The sequence below is a fragment of the Pleurodeles waltl genome, chromosome 4_2 (genome assembly GCF_031143425.1).
Source record: "Pleurodeles waltl isolate 20211129_DDA chromosome 4_2, aPleWal1.hap1.20221129, whole genome shotgun sequence".
Taxonomy (NCBI): Eukaryota; Metazoa; Chordata; class Amphibia; order Caudata; family Salamandridae; genus Pleurodeles; species Pleurodeles waltl.
In genome coordinates, this window is record NC_090443.1 from 464,643,357 (window position 1) to 464,660,183 (window position 16,827).

The following is a 16,827-nucleotide window of genomic DNA, read 5'->3' on the forward strand; positions in this document are numbered from 1 at the left end:
CCGCGGAGCACGCGAGGCTCTTCTGAAATTCTTTCTTTTTAAGACACTACATGATTGGTATTGGACCCCACAGAAATTACATATGGCAAGACTTCTCCCCCATGCAAACTGCTGGAGGTGCCCACACACACACTGTGACATACTCCATATTCTACATGATTGCGCAGCCGTACAACCTTTTTGGAGATCAGTGGGAAACACCCTCCGAGAAACTCTACCCCTCCCACCACTCCTCACCTCATCTCTCCTATTGCTACACGACATGGGAGAACTCCATAAGATTACACGAACTCAAAGTAGACTACTACACACCGCACTAGCAACGGCCAAATTATGCATCCTTAGACACTGGCGTGCACCGACCGTCCCCTCCCATGATGAATGGTTGACAGCAATGTACCAAGCAGCCACACATGAACGACTTATCTACAGTTTACAGGACAGAACTGAGGTGTTTCTCCAGACGTGGTCACCCTTCATCTCCGGACACTAGGACCGGATCTCCCCTAAAGAACTCCACAAAATACCACGTAGTGAGAATACACCATTCCCGATGCCAGGCCCATGCAGGTACATCCGCCCATGCTTAACACACCATCCCTCCCCTCCTGGACTCAGATGACCCCCCCCCGGTAGAAAGGTAGAAAGTCACTGCGCAACCTACGGTAAAGCCACTGCTCACTATCCACTATTCATTGACTTTTTTGGCATAACCTATACCACCATTCATATCCCAATCCTTAGAAATATATTATTGATGTTCATGTCACCGTGCCATTCTCCGCCCCCCCCCGCCCCATAACATTTTGTAACCTGGCCCTATTCTCTTCATATGACGCAGCCACTATAATGATTTGCTTTTTGAATTCACACGACCCCTTCCCCTCGGTCACTATCACTATCACTATCGCTATCGCTATCACTATCACTACTGATATCACTACTAATATTAACATCATTATTACTGCAGTGATTATTATTGTTACTATAGCTGTCACTTTCTTATTCTTCCTTTGCCTAATGGATACCATAGACACTAATACAATTCATATATATGTTCTCTCTCCCCCTATTCCTTCCAAACCTTCTCTCTCTATTCTACATTTTCTATATTCTCTGATCCCTACCCAGATGCCTTCCACCCTCACCCGCCACCCCCCCTCCTTCTCCCATTTCCACAACCCACACTAATCACTGTTTTTCCTTATATTCCTCAGTACCCCTTTAATGGTCCCCCATTACCCTTGACCGTATCCCATCCTTATCACAAAGCATTATGACTTATGCTCCTTAAATGACTAGCAGCAAATTTCTGGGAGACTCAAGGAGATGGCAAATGGAACACCTGATTAGTATTGAACTCGACTGTTATTACAGTGGAATTGTATAACGAGGACACCATGGAGCGAATGGATCCTTGTTCTTTTGTTTTCTTCCTCTTCTTTTATAAGTTGGTTATAATGGATCGTTTAACGTACCTCTGATTGTATCTGCATTGTTATAAGAAAATGCCACAACTATGGCAAATGGCATAGCAGTAGACAAGAGAGATATAAAACAATAATCGTACATGCATAGTGCTTAAAGGAAACAGACATGTATATTGATAATGACTCACAGAATGTAAAATTTTACTTGTTGCCTTCACTAAGAGAAAATATGATTAGAAACAGAAATGGCTTAGATTAATAGACTTTTACTATATACTGTGTAATATGATGTAATTAAGAATAAAAAATACAACCCAAAAAAAAAAAATGACATATGACAAAGGCCCTCATTACAATGTTGGCGGTATTAACCGCCTACTGCCACGACGACGGGCGTCAACATACCGCCGCCATGGCTCCCAGCTGTCTACGTGTATCATGACCACCAACGGTATTCTGCCAGAATGCTGGTGGAACACCGCTGACGGTCATGGCGGCAGACGGCAGTAAGGCGGCGCTGCTGACAGCAGCACCGCCATGCCAGCAAAACACTGCCAACCATATTATGACCAATGATACGACCTGGCAGTGTTTTGCTGGCGGACGCTGCTGCTGATAGCAGCGCCGCGGACCGTCTCCAGCCGGAGGACCCCCTGCAAGCAGGTAAGCCGTGTTCTCAGACCAGAGAGAGGGGTGGGGGTGTTGTGTCTATGTGGGTGTGTGTGTGTGTATGTTTTGGTATGCGCGCATGCAGGTGTTAGTCACATTGGATGCATGCGTGATTGAGTGATTGTAAGTGTTGTGTGTTGTGGATGCATGTGTGTGACAAGGTATGTTGGTGTGTGTTGCTGTGTGTGGGTATGTGTGTGTGCATGCGTGGGTGGTGGTGGGTATGCGTGTGTGCATGTGTGTATATAGGTGTGTGTGTGGGTGTGTATAGGTGCGGGGGCAGGAGAGGGAGGGGAGGGTGTGGGAGGACTCTGGGGAGGGGGAGGGGCAGATGAGAACCCTATCAGTGCCAGTGAAAGGATTCCCTGGCACTGTTAGTGCCTACCGCCATTGTTTTCATGGCGGTAAGTTTGGCACGAAAACCATGGCGGTAGGCCGGGTCGTAACCCCGAGAGTGGGATTGTGACGGCCGCCGGGCTGGAGACCGAAATCTCCAGCCCAGCGGTCGTTACCACCCTGGTGGTCGGTGTGTTAAAGTGGCGGTCTTCGGTGGCGGTAACCGCCAGGGTCAAAATCCAATTTATATTCACCACCGGCCTGTTGGCAGTATTACCGCCACTTTAACACCAACCACCAGGGTTGTAATGAGGGCCAAAGTGTGTAAAGAGTTGGATTATGGAGTAATACATTGTTGTTATAATCAGCCGCCAGATTCATTTGGAGTTTAGTTTTCTTTTGTTTGTAATTAATTTTAAATGATCACTTTAATTCCCACAATGCACATTAACAGTGTGGCATGGGAATGTTATAAAAAGTGAAAGGCCGTGTGGTTATAACACATTGTTGGTGTGTTTTTTGGTGTCTTTACCTGAAATAAAATAATGAGGAAATGAGCTCTCTGCTCTCTAGTGTGCGGTGTTCTGATTTTGCATGGAATATAATACACAGAGAAAGGTCAGTCTACTATATATATATATATATATATATATATATATATATATATATATATATATATACAGTATATATACATATATATATAGGAGCTAGTTTCCATTGAAAAAGTGTTTTTTGACTTGGCAATGTCTTTGGCGCGGTTTGACAAATCTTCACAAAATGTTCCAAAAAAAGGATCAGGTAGGGTCTTGTTGTGCATAGACAGTTTCGGGGTGATCCGTCAAGCGAGGGCCGAGAAAAGGGAGGGGGTAAAAAAAGTTAATTAACCATGTTAATTCCCATAAACTCTTTAGACTTGCCTGCATCCCAAAACACTAGATGGAATTACACTAAACCTGGCAGAAAGGTAGCTTTTGGTCTGCATGTAACCCTTTTTCTTACTTGGTGTCAATCTGTTTAGCAGTTTACGAGATATTAAAGGAAACCCAAATTTGTAAATCTGGGATTAGAACGACTTTGGGAATAGTCCCTATCTCGTGCAGAGATTTTTTTGACTGCCAACACTTCAACCAGGAAGTGTTGACAACCATGTTGGGACTCGGCTTCAGCAAAGTGCCAAAAACAAAAAACTAAAAAAGGGGCCAGATAGGGATACCCTGGGTCCCTAGCTTTGGCCCAGGGGTAGCCCTGGCACCCTAAAAGGGCTAAAAAACATTTTTTTTAATTCACAGCGAAGTTCGGAAATATTCACAAATTTTGTTGTGGATAAAAAAAAAAGAAGCAAGCACTGTCTCCCACGCTTGCTTTTCATTTTGCCCCTGGGTGGACCAGGTCCTGGGGGCATTCCTAAAATATTGGAGGGGTGGAGGGGGCTCAGGGGCCTCCTCCTAGGGCTTACTAAAGGCCCGGGGACCACCACCTCCTCAAGGCTGCAATATTATAATATATAGGGGGGGTGGTTGTGCGGACCCCCTGCACCCTGAGGACCACCACCTCCCCATGGGAAGTAACAGAAATTAATTGGGGGGACTCATGGATCCTCCCAGGCCGTGGGGACCATCACCTCCCTGTGGTGTCAATGATTCAATGTGTGGGGGGGCTGCATGGACCTCCCCAGACCCTGGGGACCACCACCTCACAGGGTCAAACACAGTAAATTAGATGGGGGGGCACTCAGACCCCCCTAGCGCCAGGGATTGCCACCTCCCCGGGGCTACAATATATATTGACAAGGGTGTCCGCAGGCCCCCTGCCCTGGGGACCAGCACTGCCTGAGGCAAAATTGAAAACATGGAGGTGGCCACATGGCCCACCCTTGGAGCCATACATGGCCCTGGGAACTGTCAACCGCCCAGGGCCAGCTAGCCACCTTCGGGAGCTAGCTGTTTGCTTGGTGGGAGCTGACAGATCCCTCCAAACAAAAGCAAACACTCCACTTTCAGCCAGCGGGAACTTCAAAAAGCTCCAGCTTGCTGAAAGTAGAGATTTCATCTCTTTCCCTGCCCACTAACATCTTGGCATGGAAAGTGATGAAAACATTGCTCTCACATACAGGGAGCTGCTATTGATAGCATCTCCCTGCATACAGGAGCAATGCTTGCTCCTGCAGCAGGTAGGGAGCCGTCAGGGACTGCATGTGCCTTGAAGCTCCCCCTGTGGCCCTGTCACTTTCTTTCTCTCTCTCTCTTCCAGCCTGTAATAGGTTGGAAGAGAGAGAGAGATTGTTTGTGCAATGGTCTCCGCATACGAAGACTTCAAAGCGTCAATCCAGCAAAAAAATAATTTCCCTGGATGTCCAGCCATAACCTTCTTTTTTCGCTCTCAGGAACCTGGAGTGAAGATTTCCCAAACAGGCGGTCATGGCTCCTCACAACCTCTTCAGTCAATACCTCCAGCTCCTGTTCACTAAACTTGAGCTTGCGCTTCCTCTCCTGATTCCCTGTGATGTTCCTGGTGTCTCCATCCTGGCTCAGGTGCTTCTGGTCCTGCTGAGTGCTGCTCTATGTGGCTGGGCTGCTCTCTCTCAGGATGCAGGTGTGGGACCTGAAACTGCCTGGGATGACTCATTTCCTGCTGGTGATGTCATCAGGCTCCTCCAGGTGTGCATTCTCGAACTTTCTCACAATTTGCGATTTTTTACCAAATCACAAAAAAATCGCAAATTGCGAGAATGCAAATTGCAATTCGGTAAATGAGCCTCGCAAACCACAAATAGCGATTTTTAAGAAATCGCTAATTCCGAATCGCTATTTTGTTACATGGCCAATTGCGACTCAGAAATAGCGATTTCTTAAAAATCGCTATTTGCGATTCGCAAACCCCAGTTTTCATACATATGGCCCATTGTCATGAGTTTCCAGAAGTGTTTACTGAAGATTTTGGATATTTAAAAAACCTTCAGCACAAGATTACACTAAAAAAATGCAGAACCAGTGGTACACAAAGTGAGGCCCATTCCTAATTTAATGTGTAAACTATTGAAGGAAGAGTTAGACAGATTGGTAAGTCAAGGGGTCATAGAACTTACAGAAAGTTCTCTGCAGCTAAATGATATGATTAGCATGATAGGTGATGTAAAATACTTTAGTGTGTTAGATCTTTTTTGAGCATATCATCAACTTGAATTACATCCAGACTCTAAAACACTTACCTCGTTTATCACCCTATTTGGTCCATTCAGGTTCTGCAGAATGCCATTTGGGTTGGCATCTAAGGCAGCAGTGTTTCATAGGATAATGCACGATTGTTAAAAGACATAAAAAATTTACTTTATTACCAAGATGATATGTTGATATATGGCAACTCTGTGGACAACCATAATGCCACACTGAAGAAAGTGCTCTTGACCCTAAAACAAGCAGGGTTAACTATCAAACCAGATAAGCGCAAGTTAAGTGTTGATTCTGTCGACTACCCGAGGCATAATATATCTGAAGATGGGATAAAACCTAATATTAATTTGTTGATAGCGGTAAAGGAAGCACCATCTCCCTCAAGCAAAGAGGAATTAAAATTATTCATGGGGTTGGTGGAATTTGTAGTGAAATAAAAAAAAAACAGATTATTTCTCTATGAGACACTTGTTGAGAAAAGGGACACAGTTTGTCTGGGGTGATGCTTGTGAAGAGCACTTTGAAAGCAGTAAGCATGCAATAATAGAAGCACCTTCCTTAGGCAATTTCAGTGTTACCAGAAAGACTATTTTGACTATCAATGCTAGTACAAAAGGGATCAGAGCTTCCTTAGTACAGCTAGTAGATGGAAATGAAGAAATTGTGGCTTTTGGCTCAAAGATGTGGAAAGATGTAGAGGTAAATTATTCAACTATTGAAAGAGAAGCATTAGCTTGCTACTGGGTCATATCCCATTTTAAGTTCTTTATTTGGGGCTTACCATTTACGTTAAGAACAGATCATAAACCGCTTACATACATTTGTTCTACTAAAGAAAGGAAGCATACAACCCCACAAATAGCCAAGTAGATGTTGGGCCTGGAGAAATATAACTTTAAGATTGACTTTGTATCAGGCAATAAGAATCTATTGGCCGGCTGTCTTTCTCTGTTGCCATGGAGGGGAGAAAAAAGATCAGAAGAAGGGAATGAGGACTCTATTTTTATGGTGTCTCCCTCTGGAATTACCAAAGAGGAGTGGGTCAAAATCTCAGGAAAGGATGGTGTTGTCAAAGTTTAAAAAAAAAAAGATCACTCAAGAGTGGCCACCTAAACCGAGCAACCTACAAGATGGCATTCGTAACCTTTGAGAAGTCAGGCCTGAATTATACATACAAAATGATGTGGTGATGAGAGGGGACAAGTTAGTACCTCTTTGATATCAAAATGAGAGAATTATAGACTTTGCCCACGAAAGTAATTTAGGCCATAGTATTACTAAAGCCAAGGTACGGTCTGCTTATTGGTTTCCTGGTATGGATGGTATGGTGGAAAATAAAGTCAAAGGTTGTGCCCCTTGCTGCCTAAGTGACAAAAGTAAATGCATAATAAAAGCTTTGTTGTCCCCGGTGAAAATTACAACCAAGCATTTGGACAAACTGGGTTTAGATATAATGGGACCACTGAAGACACCTATGTCAACTAGAAGATGTATCATAGTACTAGTGGATTATTATTCACATTGGGTCATGACTAAGGCCCTGATTATGACCTTGGCGGACGGCGGAGGCCGTCCGCCAAGGTACCGCCGCCAAATGACCGCACCGCGGTCAGAAGACCGCGGCGGCCATTCAGACATTTCCTCTGGGCCAGCGGGCGCTCTCCAGAAGAGCGCCCGCCGGCCCGGAGGAAATGCCCCTGCAACGAGGACGCCGGCTCAGAATTGAGCCGGCGTAGTTGCAGGGGTGCGACGGGTGCAGTTGCACCCGTCGCGTATTTCAGTGTCTGCTTTGCAGACACTGAAATACTTTGCGGGGCCCTCTTATGGGGGCCCCTGCAGTGCCCATGCCATGGGCATGGGCACTGCAGGGGCCCCCAGGGGCCCCGCGGCACCCCCAACTGCCATCCTGTTCCTGGCGGGAGACCCGCCAGGAACAGGATGGCGGTAGGGTGTGTCAGAATCCCCATGGCTGCGGAGCGCGCTCCGCAGCCATGGAGGATTCTGTAGGGCAGTGGTAAACCGGCGGGAGACCGCCGGTTTACCCTTTCTGACCGCGGCTGAACCGCCGCGGTCAGAATGCCCTCGGGAGCACCGCCAGCCTGTTGGCGGTGCTCCCGTGGTCGGTGACCCTGGCGGTCACCGGCCGCCAGGGTCAGAATGACCCCCTAAGACTGTTAATCACATCACCACACAAGACATGATAGATTTTTTTGTCTGAAGCTTTCATGATGGAGGGGATACCAAGGGGCATATTTATACTCTGTTTGCGCCAAATGTGCATCATTTTTTTTTTACACAAAATTAACTCCATATTTATATTTTGACGTTAGACCCGTCTAAAGTCAAAATATCGGAGTTTGCACCATTTTTTAGATGTATGATTCTCCCTTGTGTGAATGAGATGCAAAGTATGCGTTCCCATCAAAACATAATGGTGCTAACCCCATAGCCTCATATTTATCCCCCTGCGCTAAAATGACGCATGGGTGGGAGGAGGGGCTAAATAATGGTGCAAAGCTTGCTTTGCACCATTATTTAACCCCTGGGTCAGACCAGCCGTGAGGGGGCCTGCAGACCCATTTCCATGTTTAAATACCATGGAATGGGTCCACAGGTGCCCCTCTCAAGCCCCAGGAACACCCCCACCCACACCAGAGGGACACCGGAGGATGGGGGACCCCATCCCAGGTACGTATAGGTAAGTAATATTTTTTTTTAATTAAAGTGCCATCGGGGGACAATCTTGGGGCCCCCTGCATAGCACAGGATGCAGTGGCCATACCCAGGGGACACTGGTCCCCTGTGCTGAACATTGGGGTGGTGGGCAGGACTCCTGTCTTTTCTAAGACAGGAGTCATGTCATATGAATGATTTTGCATCAGAAAATGACGCTAGGCTGGGTCGAGGCATTTTTTTTGCCTCCAACCAGCCTAACATAATTTTTTGGTGCAAAACTTTCTTCTCCCATACCGCCAGCCCCACCCCCTAACACAATTTCTTTTTACGCGAGCCCACCCATTGCACTGGCTTGCGCCATTCCATAAGTATGGCGCTCAGATGATGATAAACTTTTTGGTGCAAAACTGCATTAGTGCAGTTTTGCATCCAAGCGTTAGTGTGACAGACAATGGGGTTCAGTTCACTTCAGATAAAATGGTAGAGTTTATTATGAATTTATCCATTGTTCATCTTAAGACTGCCCTGTATTGCCCTAAAGCAAACATGTTGGTAGAAATGGTAAACCGCATGCTGAAAGAGTGCATTTAATCTGCAGAAGCATCCAGAGTCCTGGCAGACATTGCTATCAAAAACTCTTGTGGTCGTATCATACAGCTCCTAATATGGTCACAGGAGTCTCTCCGTTTCTGATGGTCAGAGGCAGACTTCAGGGAACCAAAATGTTCCCCAACTGGATGGGTGGTAATGAAACTAAATGGGTTCATCAAGAGAGGTGAAAGAAAAAAGAAAAAATCACCAGGAGGACTACAAGAAATGGTATGATAATAAGTATGGTCCAAAAGTCAACGCTTGGAAGGTATATATAAATATAATTATATATATCTATATATATTTATACTTAATTATTATTTTTTGTTTCCACTTAAAAAAAAAGGTTAAAGGGACGTTATAGTTAGGCTCACATTTTAAATGTACAAAACCATAGAAATTCAACTGTTGGAGTTATTTCAAGTAACTATAACTCATGCCTAACGCTAACTATAACTTGCGCCCTTGCCATGCACTGCTAATTACCCCATATATCACAACACTCATGACATATTTGATAACATCATTGATAATATTAATGTAATAATATATGCAGTAAAAACGTTTGAGGAACACATTGTGCATAGCTGGGGCAGGAGTTACAGTTGCCTTAGGGCACAAGTTAGAGTTACTTCTAATAACTCTAACAGCTGAATTTCTATGGACTTGTATGTTTAGAATGTGAGCCTAACTATAACGTCCCTTTAACCTTTGTTTTTTTAAGTGAATATATATATGTTCACTGTGTGTGTGTGCTAGTTTGTACTTGTATACCTATGGAGTTATGGGTATACCTGTGTGTGTGTTCAAGTTCATATATAAAATATCTATTAACAAATCTATTCTGTATATGAAAATAGAGCTAGATTTATGCATTACAGAAATATTTATGTGTGTATGTAGATACATATGTGTAGATGACTGTATAAGAGTTTGTGTTTTTATGATAATACATTTGTGTCTTGGTATGTAAATATGATTATAGGTATAGTACCTCTAAGGGCATAACAATATATTTCAGATATTAAAAACAAAATTAAACAGTCAATATATATTTTTAAAGAATATACAGGTTTATTTATGTAAATATTATTAGGTGGATGCACTTATGGTTGTAGTTATATTGACAACAATTCATTGTATATTGTCCACAAATATTACTAACTGTAATGCATGTATGTGTGTACGTATGTGTATGTATTGTTATATGGATATATTTAGATGTGAGCTTACCTTTATATGTGTTTATTTTACTTTTTAGCTATTAAAAAATATGTCTATATTTAAGAAAAAGTGGTGCATCATAGATGATGCACCTAATTTCTTGCGCCCACCCTACCGGCACCTAACAACACCATAATTGCGCTGTATTTATAATATGGTGCACCATGGCGGTAGTTAGGACAATAGTGTCAACATTTTTTACACTATTGTGGCGCTTTGCTACACTAGATTCAAACTTTTTGACGCTAGTGCAAGGAGGCCCATTGATTTCAATCGGTGCATCATTTTAACGCCTGCTCTGATCAGGCGTTAAAAATGACACCAAAAATGGCACAGTGAAACCTTTTAAATTTCACTGCCCTGTTTTCACAGGCCTCCTATGCTGGAACACCCCTCTTGCATACATTATGCCTGGTGCAGGCAAAATTTCGAGCAAGGGGTTACAAAGCGGTGCAATGCATGCATTGCACTATTTTGTAAATATGGCATAGCAGAAAAGCCACTTTAGTGCCACCTTAGCATAAAAAAAATGAAGCTATGGCGGCACTAAGATGGGGCTAGGGACTCATAAATATGTCCCTATATTCCATATAGTTTCTACATATGCGTATTTATGCATTACATATATATGTATGCCTTAGTACATAGATAACATATACCCTTATATAAAAGCAAACACTCAGAAATGTGATGGGACCTGTCGAAATAGAAGAGTAGCGACTTCCATTCTGATTCTATGCAACAGTTGCAATAACCAGTCCTCCAAACAGTTGAATTATAAACTCCACTGCACCGACTAGCAATTTTGGAAATCCACTCATTACATGTTGTTTTTTTTCACAGTTGGTGTCCAAAGGAAATATTTTTAAGGTTGAGAGGCAGACACACAATAAAGGAGCAGCTGTTACCGCTTTGAGCATAGAGAACACCCCTCAAATGTGGCCGTCTTTCAGAATAGTAGCATACTACTATGTCGAACACGGAAATGAGATTGAAATTGTATCAGACTCCTGCTGGGTCGATATGCCTGATGTCTGCACAGGAACGGTAAGTTGTTCTCGTGATGCACATTCACATATCTTTACAACTGAGTTTGGTGATCATGTGTCTATTGTAGCCTCTGGAATGTCGTTCTTGACTAGGAAATAGCACAAAGGCCCCAATTACAAATGCAGCAGGAGGGTGCAAAATGTATTGCACTTGATAAAATCTAAAATCTAACACCCAGGGGCCCGGATTTTACTGCATTTGATCAGCTGCAGGTTTGGTGTGAAACAAATGAGTACAAAACGCAGACTGTGATGCTCTACCTTGCATTTTTCCTTCGACAAACCGGCTGTAATTTTCCTAGGAAATATTGTAGCTATGCGAGCAATGTTTGGAGCAAAACTCGAGTTATAATTATGAAATACGCAGTAATATGAGTTGCCACATTTCAGATTTAACCGTGGCACTCATAATCAGGGCCTAAGACTTCTACATATCGTTCTAAAATAAAAACAACGAATTTTGCACATCATTTCTCTGTCCGTTTTCTAAAGTGTAATTAAAGAGAACATATCAGTAATCCATTCATGCAATGCATTAGAAACACACAGCTAAGGTTACCTCCAGACTCCTGTTTCTTCTATATTCTATGCTCCTTTCCCTGCAACAAACTTTGGCGAAATACGTTTTACTGAGACTGAATATTTTGCCTTGTTAGCTGTAGGTCGTTGAATCGTGTGCTCTAAGCGGGGTTCCAAAAACTCTTCCCAAATCATACTTCATATAGCTGGGTTGTTTCAGTGCAATTCAACAATAGATGAACGATATTTTTAGGAAGTTCTGGTGTGCATCCTTGGGCAATTCTTTTTCAGTACCTTCAGAGGCTTAAAGATAACGATGTAAGAGGTACGTGTAGGGAATGAGTTACTTAATGTCACAGAAATATGAAATAACCCATAACCTTCTTATTTCTGTTAAGCAACTCAGCATATAAATAAAAAAGTAAAAATTAACATTTAAATACATGGATTGTGTGTCAGGCGGATCGGAATTGCCAAATGGCATTCTGCTCGGCCTGACTCAGTTTGGGCAAGTGTTCCCTCATTCAGTAAGGCAGAACTCTTTGCTCTGCAATGTGCCTCTAGGAAGAGCATAGAATGGGTGCACTTTAGAAGGTCATCACAAGAGAGTAGCAGTGCAGGGCTCCCTGGTGCTTTCTGGCACTTTCACATCAAAGGATTGTGAAGCCTGTGATTGGGGAAAAGAGGGAGCATCACCAAACTGAGACTAGGCTGTGTGAAAAAAGCCGCTTTATTGAAAACATGTGCACCTAACAATCAAAACCCCCTGGCATTCAGCTCACAAAACTAACAACCTCACTATACAAATAATATACCTGTATCACAACTCCACCCCCTCCCCTGTCCCCAACCCCTCCCCATTTAGCATAGCTCTCCTGTCCTCTTCCTTCTGTAGCTGAGTGTTTGCAATTCAATAACTCCTTTCCAGCTGATAGTACTCTGCAACTGTAACTGCCATAACTTCCTGCCAAACATTTAAACAACCTGGCTCGACCAATTACCCTCTTCTTTCCCACCTGGGGTGCCGCTTTCAAGCCTAAAACTGTGCGAACCCTGTGAACTTGACCTGCCCCTGCTTATGCCTCCGCAAGCAACAACTACTTACAATATTTCCCCCTGGCGCACCTGTAAACAAGAAGGCATCCCCTGCACTCTGTGAAATTGCACCCCCTCAACCTCAATTCCAAGGGGTGGGTGGGTGGGAAAAACCCTTAGGAACTGAAATTGACCCAACTACTGTTCACCTCACCAAAATAGTGGTCGGTGGCACAAAATGGCCAGTTATATAACAGGCGCCAGATAAGTAGCCCAAAGAAAGCCCAAGCAGTCTAGGACTGCTCCATTTCCTCAATAATCCTGGGGGAGGAAGGAAGACCTCCCCTGGGTCAGCTACACCCCCTCAACCCCATTGGGAAAAATGGGGGGCATCAGCCAGACTGACACTGGGCCATGTGAAAAAGGCCGCTTTATTGAAAACGTCTGCACCTAGCAATCGAAAACCCCTGACCTTTGCCTAACAAAACAAACGACCTCACTATTCATATAATTTACCCGCACCACACCTCACACCCATACCCTCACCTCCCTCCTCCCCCATTTTAGTATCACCCTCGTGTCCTCTTCCTTTTGTAGTTGAGTTATTGCTGTTAAAGAACTTTTTTCTCGCTAATAGTACTCTCTAAGTGTAACTGCTATAACTTCCAGCTGAACATTTTAACAACCTGGCTCGACCAGGCTTAGTCCAATGTACCCTCTTCTTTCCCACCTGGGCTGCTGCTTTCAAGCCTAATGCTGTGCAAACCCTGCAAATTTGACATGCCCCTGCCACTAGAAAACAAAAACCCTATAGACTTTTTCTACCCCCACCTCTAGACCCCTTTAGCTGACTCGAAACATGTAAGGCAGAGTGGACTTAATGTGCGACAAGTAGAATTCCAGGCCCATAAAGGACAGGTGAACTCCATCCCCTCTAAAAAAATCCCACATCAACCAGCTGCAGATCGGCATGCTCCAAATATGTGACACTTGATCCCTTTGTTTATTTTCTTCTTTGCCCTCTCAATCGCCCCAGCCCGTCTAGCTCCCCGTCATACCACCTGCAGCACCAATGCCATCCAGACCACGTGCACCCTGTCCATTGCCTCTGTACTGCCTTATTATTTTATCCTACTTCATGTTTTTTTGAAACAGCAGCTTCTTCTAGGACACTAAGTCGTTCTCACCTAGGTGAACCAGCAGCACATCTGGACACTGGCCCCTTACCATTAGCTTGTTTAAATATGGCATAAATTCCTTCCAGTGCATCCTCCCTTTGCCATGCCATTGCAAACCGAATGATGCAGGATCTAGGCCCACGTTGACACCGTGAATAACCTTCAGTTCCTGTACTCTTGCCCATTTCACAAAGGAGTGGCCCACCACCCAAACTGAATTACATTCGCCTGTCCGGTTACAGAACCTGTACAAACCAAACACAACAGCAATCATCAACCCATCAATCAATGCCGTCCTCCCTCCATGAGCATGTACCTCTGAGAAGCATCCGATACCCATCTCCCTGCCCTCACAATACACCCTCTGTCCAATCCTCTTCAACCCGTTTCCGTAGCCAAGCCTATTCTAAATGAGTGTGTACCTAAATCTCCCAGGAACATGCCCAAAGCCTGGGCTGTCTTTCATAGAACTGCAGTAGCTGGAAAGCTGTTACAGGCCTTTTATTCTTGTACACAAACATTAGCTGCTCCAGAGCTCTTTCCCTCTCCCATAACTTACGTCCCAGAACTACTGAGCATATGAGCTTATCACGATAGGCCCTCAATTGTACACTGTTACCCGGACCACATTGGTCCGTGTTTGTCCTGCCAAGCCACACCCAAATTGATTCTGCTCCAAAATTAATGTCCTGCTACCATACCCCTCATTGTCCCCAGCCACCCAGGAGTTCAGATACCCTGAAGGCCCCAAAGAACATCCATACCATTACATTGCTAAATAACGGGGATTCATCACCATCAAAAAAAATTCTGGGCAAAGCTGGCATGAAGGCCGTAAGTAGCGCCAATGTCACTGGTCTCCTGGCTGATCCCGACTTTCCTCCTCCCTAGCCCAACCCTCCAACATACATTTCCCCAGCTCCCCAACCGACGGAGCATAAAGACAACATAGCTTTCCTATGAATGTTATACCTGCCAGTTTACCCGCTATATTCACTGTGGGTTGCCCCTTTTGTAAAAGCGTCAAGAGAAACTGCACTATGTCCTTGACCCGGTTCCTCTGGTCCTGCCGCCTGGAAGCCCCGTTTTGCAAGTATGTCTACCAGGCTTGAGAGTATGTCTGCTGCGCGGATACTGCTAGCAAATTCAAAATCAGCTGAAGCATCCTCTGTCTCCTATTGTCCACAACTCTTGGGGCATTTGCATTTTTGTGAGCTCCGCGTCCGTGGTCCGCCCAAGGAACCTCTCCCACTGTGAACAAGACAAAGCATCGACAACTCATCAACAACAATGCCCACAACAGCAAGGAACTTTTTACCACCATAAGAGAATTCACCAATCCCAACTCTGACACCACCAACATCCTCCCATCGTAAGAATTCTGCAATAACTTTGCCAACTACTTCCACCCCAAGATCGCAGACATCTACGACAGCTTCACCATCCAGGCCCCCCCACTACTCCAATCACCAGCTCATCGACCAAGGTGCCACCACGCCCTCCTTCGCTGGAACAACACCACCAAGGATGAGACCCGCAACATCATGACAACCATCCACTCAGGAGCACCCACGGACCCCTGCCCCCACCACATCTTCAACAAAGCCAGCAACATTATTGCACCCAAACTCTGACAAACAATCAACCATTCCCTCGAAACTGCCACCTTCCCAGGGAGTTGGAAACACGCCGAGATGAACCATCTACTGAAGAAAGCCTCCCCCGACTCGACAGACCGGAAGAACTACCGGCCCAACTCCCTGCTCCCTTTCCTGGTCAAAGGCAGCCAATACACAACTCACCACCTTCCTGGAAGCCAACAACATCCTAGACTCCTCTCAGTCAGGATTCAGGAGCAACCAAAAAACCGAGACCTCATCCTCCTGGATCTCTCTGCCGCCTTCAACACGGTCTCCCACGACACACTACGCACCGACTTCACGACACCGGCATCCGAGACTCAGCACTGCAATGGATCTCCTCGTTCCTCACATGCAAAACACAGAGGGTCCGACTCCCCCCTTTCTCTCGGAAGCCACGAAGATCAGCTGCGGCATCCCCCAAGGATCATCGCTGGGACCCACCCTCTTCAACCTCTACATGGCCCCACTGGCTGGCATTGTCAGAAGCCACACACTCAACATCGTCTCCTACTCCGACGACACCCAACTGATCATCTCCCTCACGAACAACCGGACCACCACCAAAATCAACTTCCATGAAGGAATGAAAGTAGTCGCCGCCTGGATGAAAGACAGTTGCCTCAAACTGAACTTGGACAAAACAGAAGTCCTCATCTTTGGCACTACACCCTCCATCTGGAATGACTCCTGGTGGCCCACGGCTCTCAGAAATGCCCCACCGACCACGCCCGCAACCTCGGCGTCATCTTAAACTCATCACTCTCTATGGACTGACAGGTGAGCACCGTCTCATCAAGCTGCTTCCACACCATGAGCATGCTATGGAAAATCTACAAGTGGATCCCTACTGAAGCCAGAAGGACAGTCACCCAGGCCCTTGTCAGCAGCTGCCTCGACTACGGCAATGCACTCTACGCCAGAACCACCCCCAAGACACAAAAAAGATTGCAACGCATTCTGACCGCCTCTGCCCGTCTCATCAAGAACGCACCCCGACAAAGCCACACCTCCGCCCTTCTGAGAGACCTACACTGGCTGCTTATCGACAAGAGAATCATCCTGAAGCTCCTGACTCATGACTACAAGGCCCTAAACGACATCGGACCAGCCTACCTCAACCACAGACTCTCCTGCTACACCTCCGCCATACAGCTCTGCTCTGCCAACCAGGCCCTCACCAACATTCCCCGCATCCTGAACACCACAGCTGGAGGAAGATCCTTCTCGCATGTCGCAGCCAAGACCTGGAGCACCCTCCCCATCCACCTCAGGCCATCTCCCACCCTATCGCAGTTCAGGAAGGAACT

General features: G+C 45.3%; 1 protein-coding gene across 1 annotated transcript in view; it reads left to right on the forward strand.

Moving 5' to 3' along the window:
• LOC138292914 (complement C3-like) overlaps nt 1-16,827 on the forward strand; it is a 2,405,892-nt gene that overhangs the window by 847,734 nt on the left and 1,541,331 nt on the right. Inside the window, exon 13 of the mRNA XM_069231788.1 lies at nt 10,940-11,143. Within this exon, the coding sequence (XP_069087889.1) occupies nt 10,940-11,143 (204 nt within the window). The remainder of the gene's footprint in view (nt 1-10,939; nt 11,144-16,827) is intronic.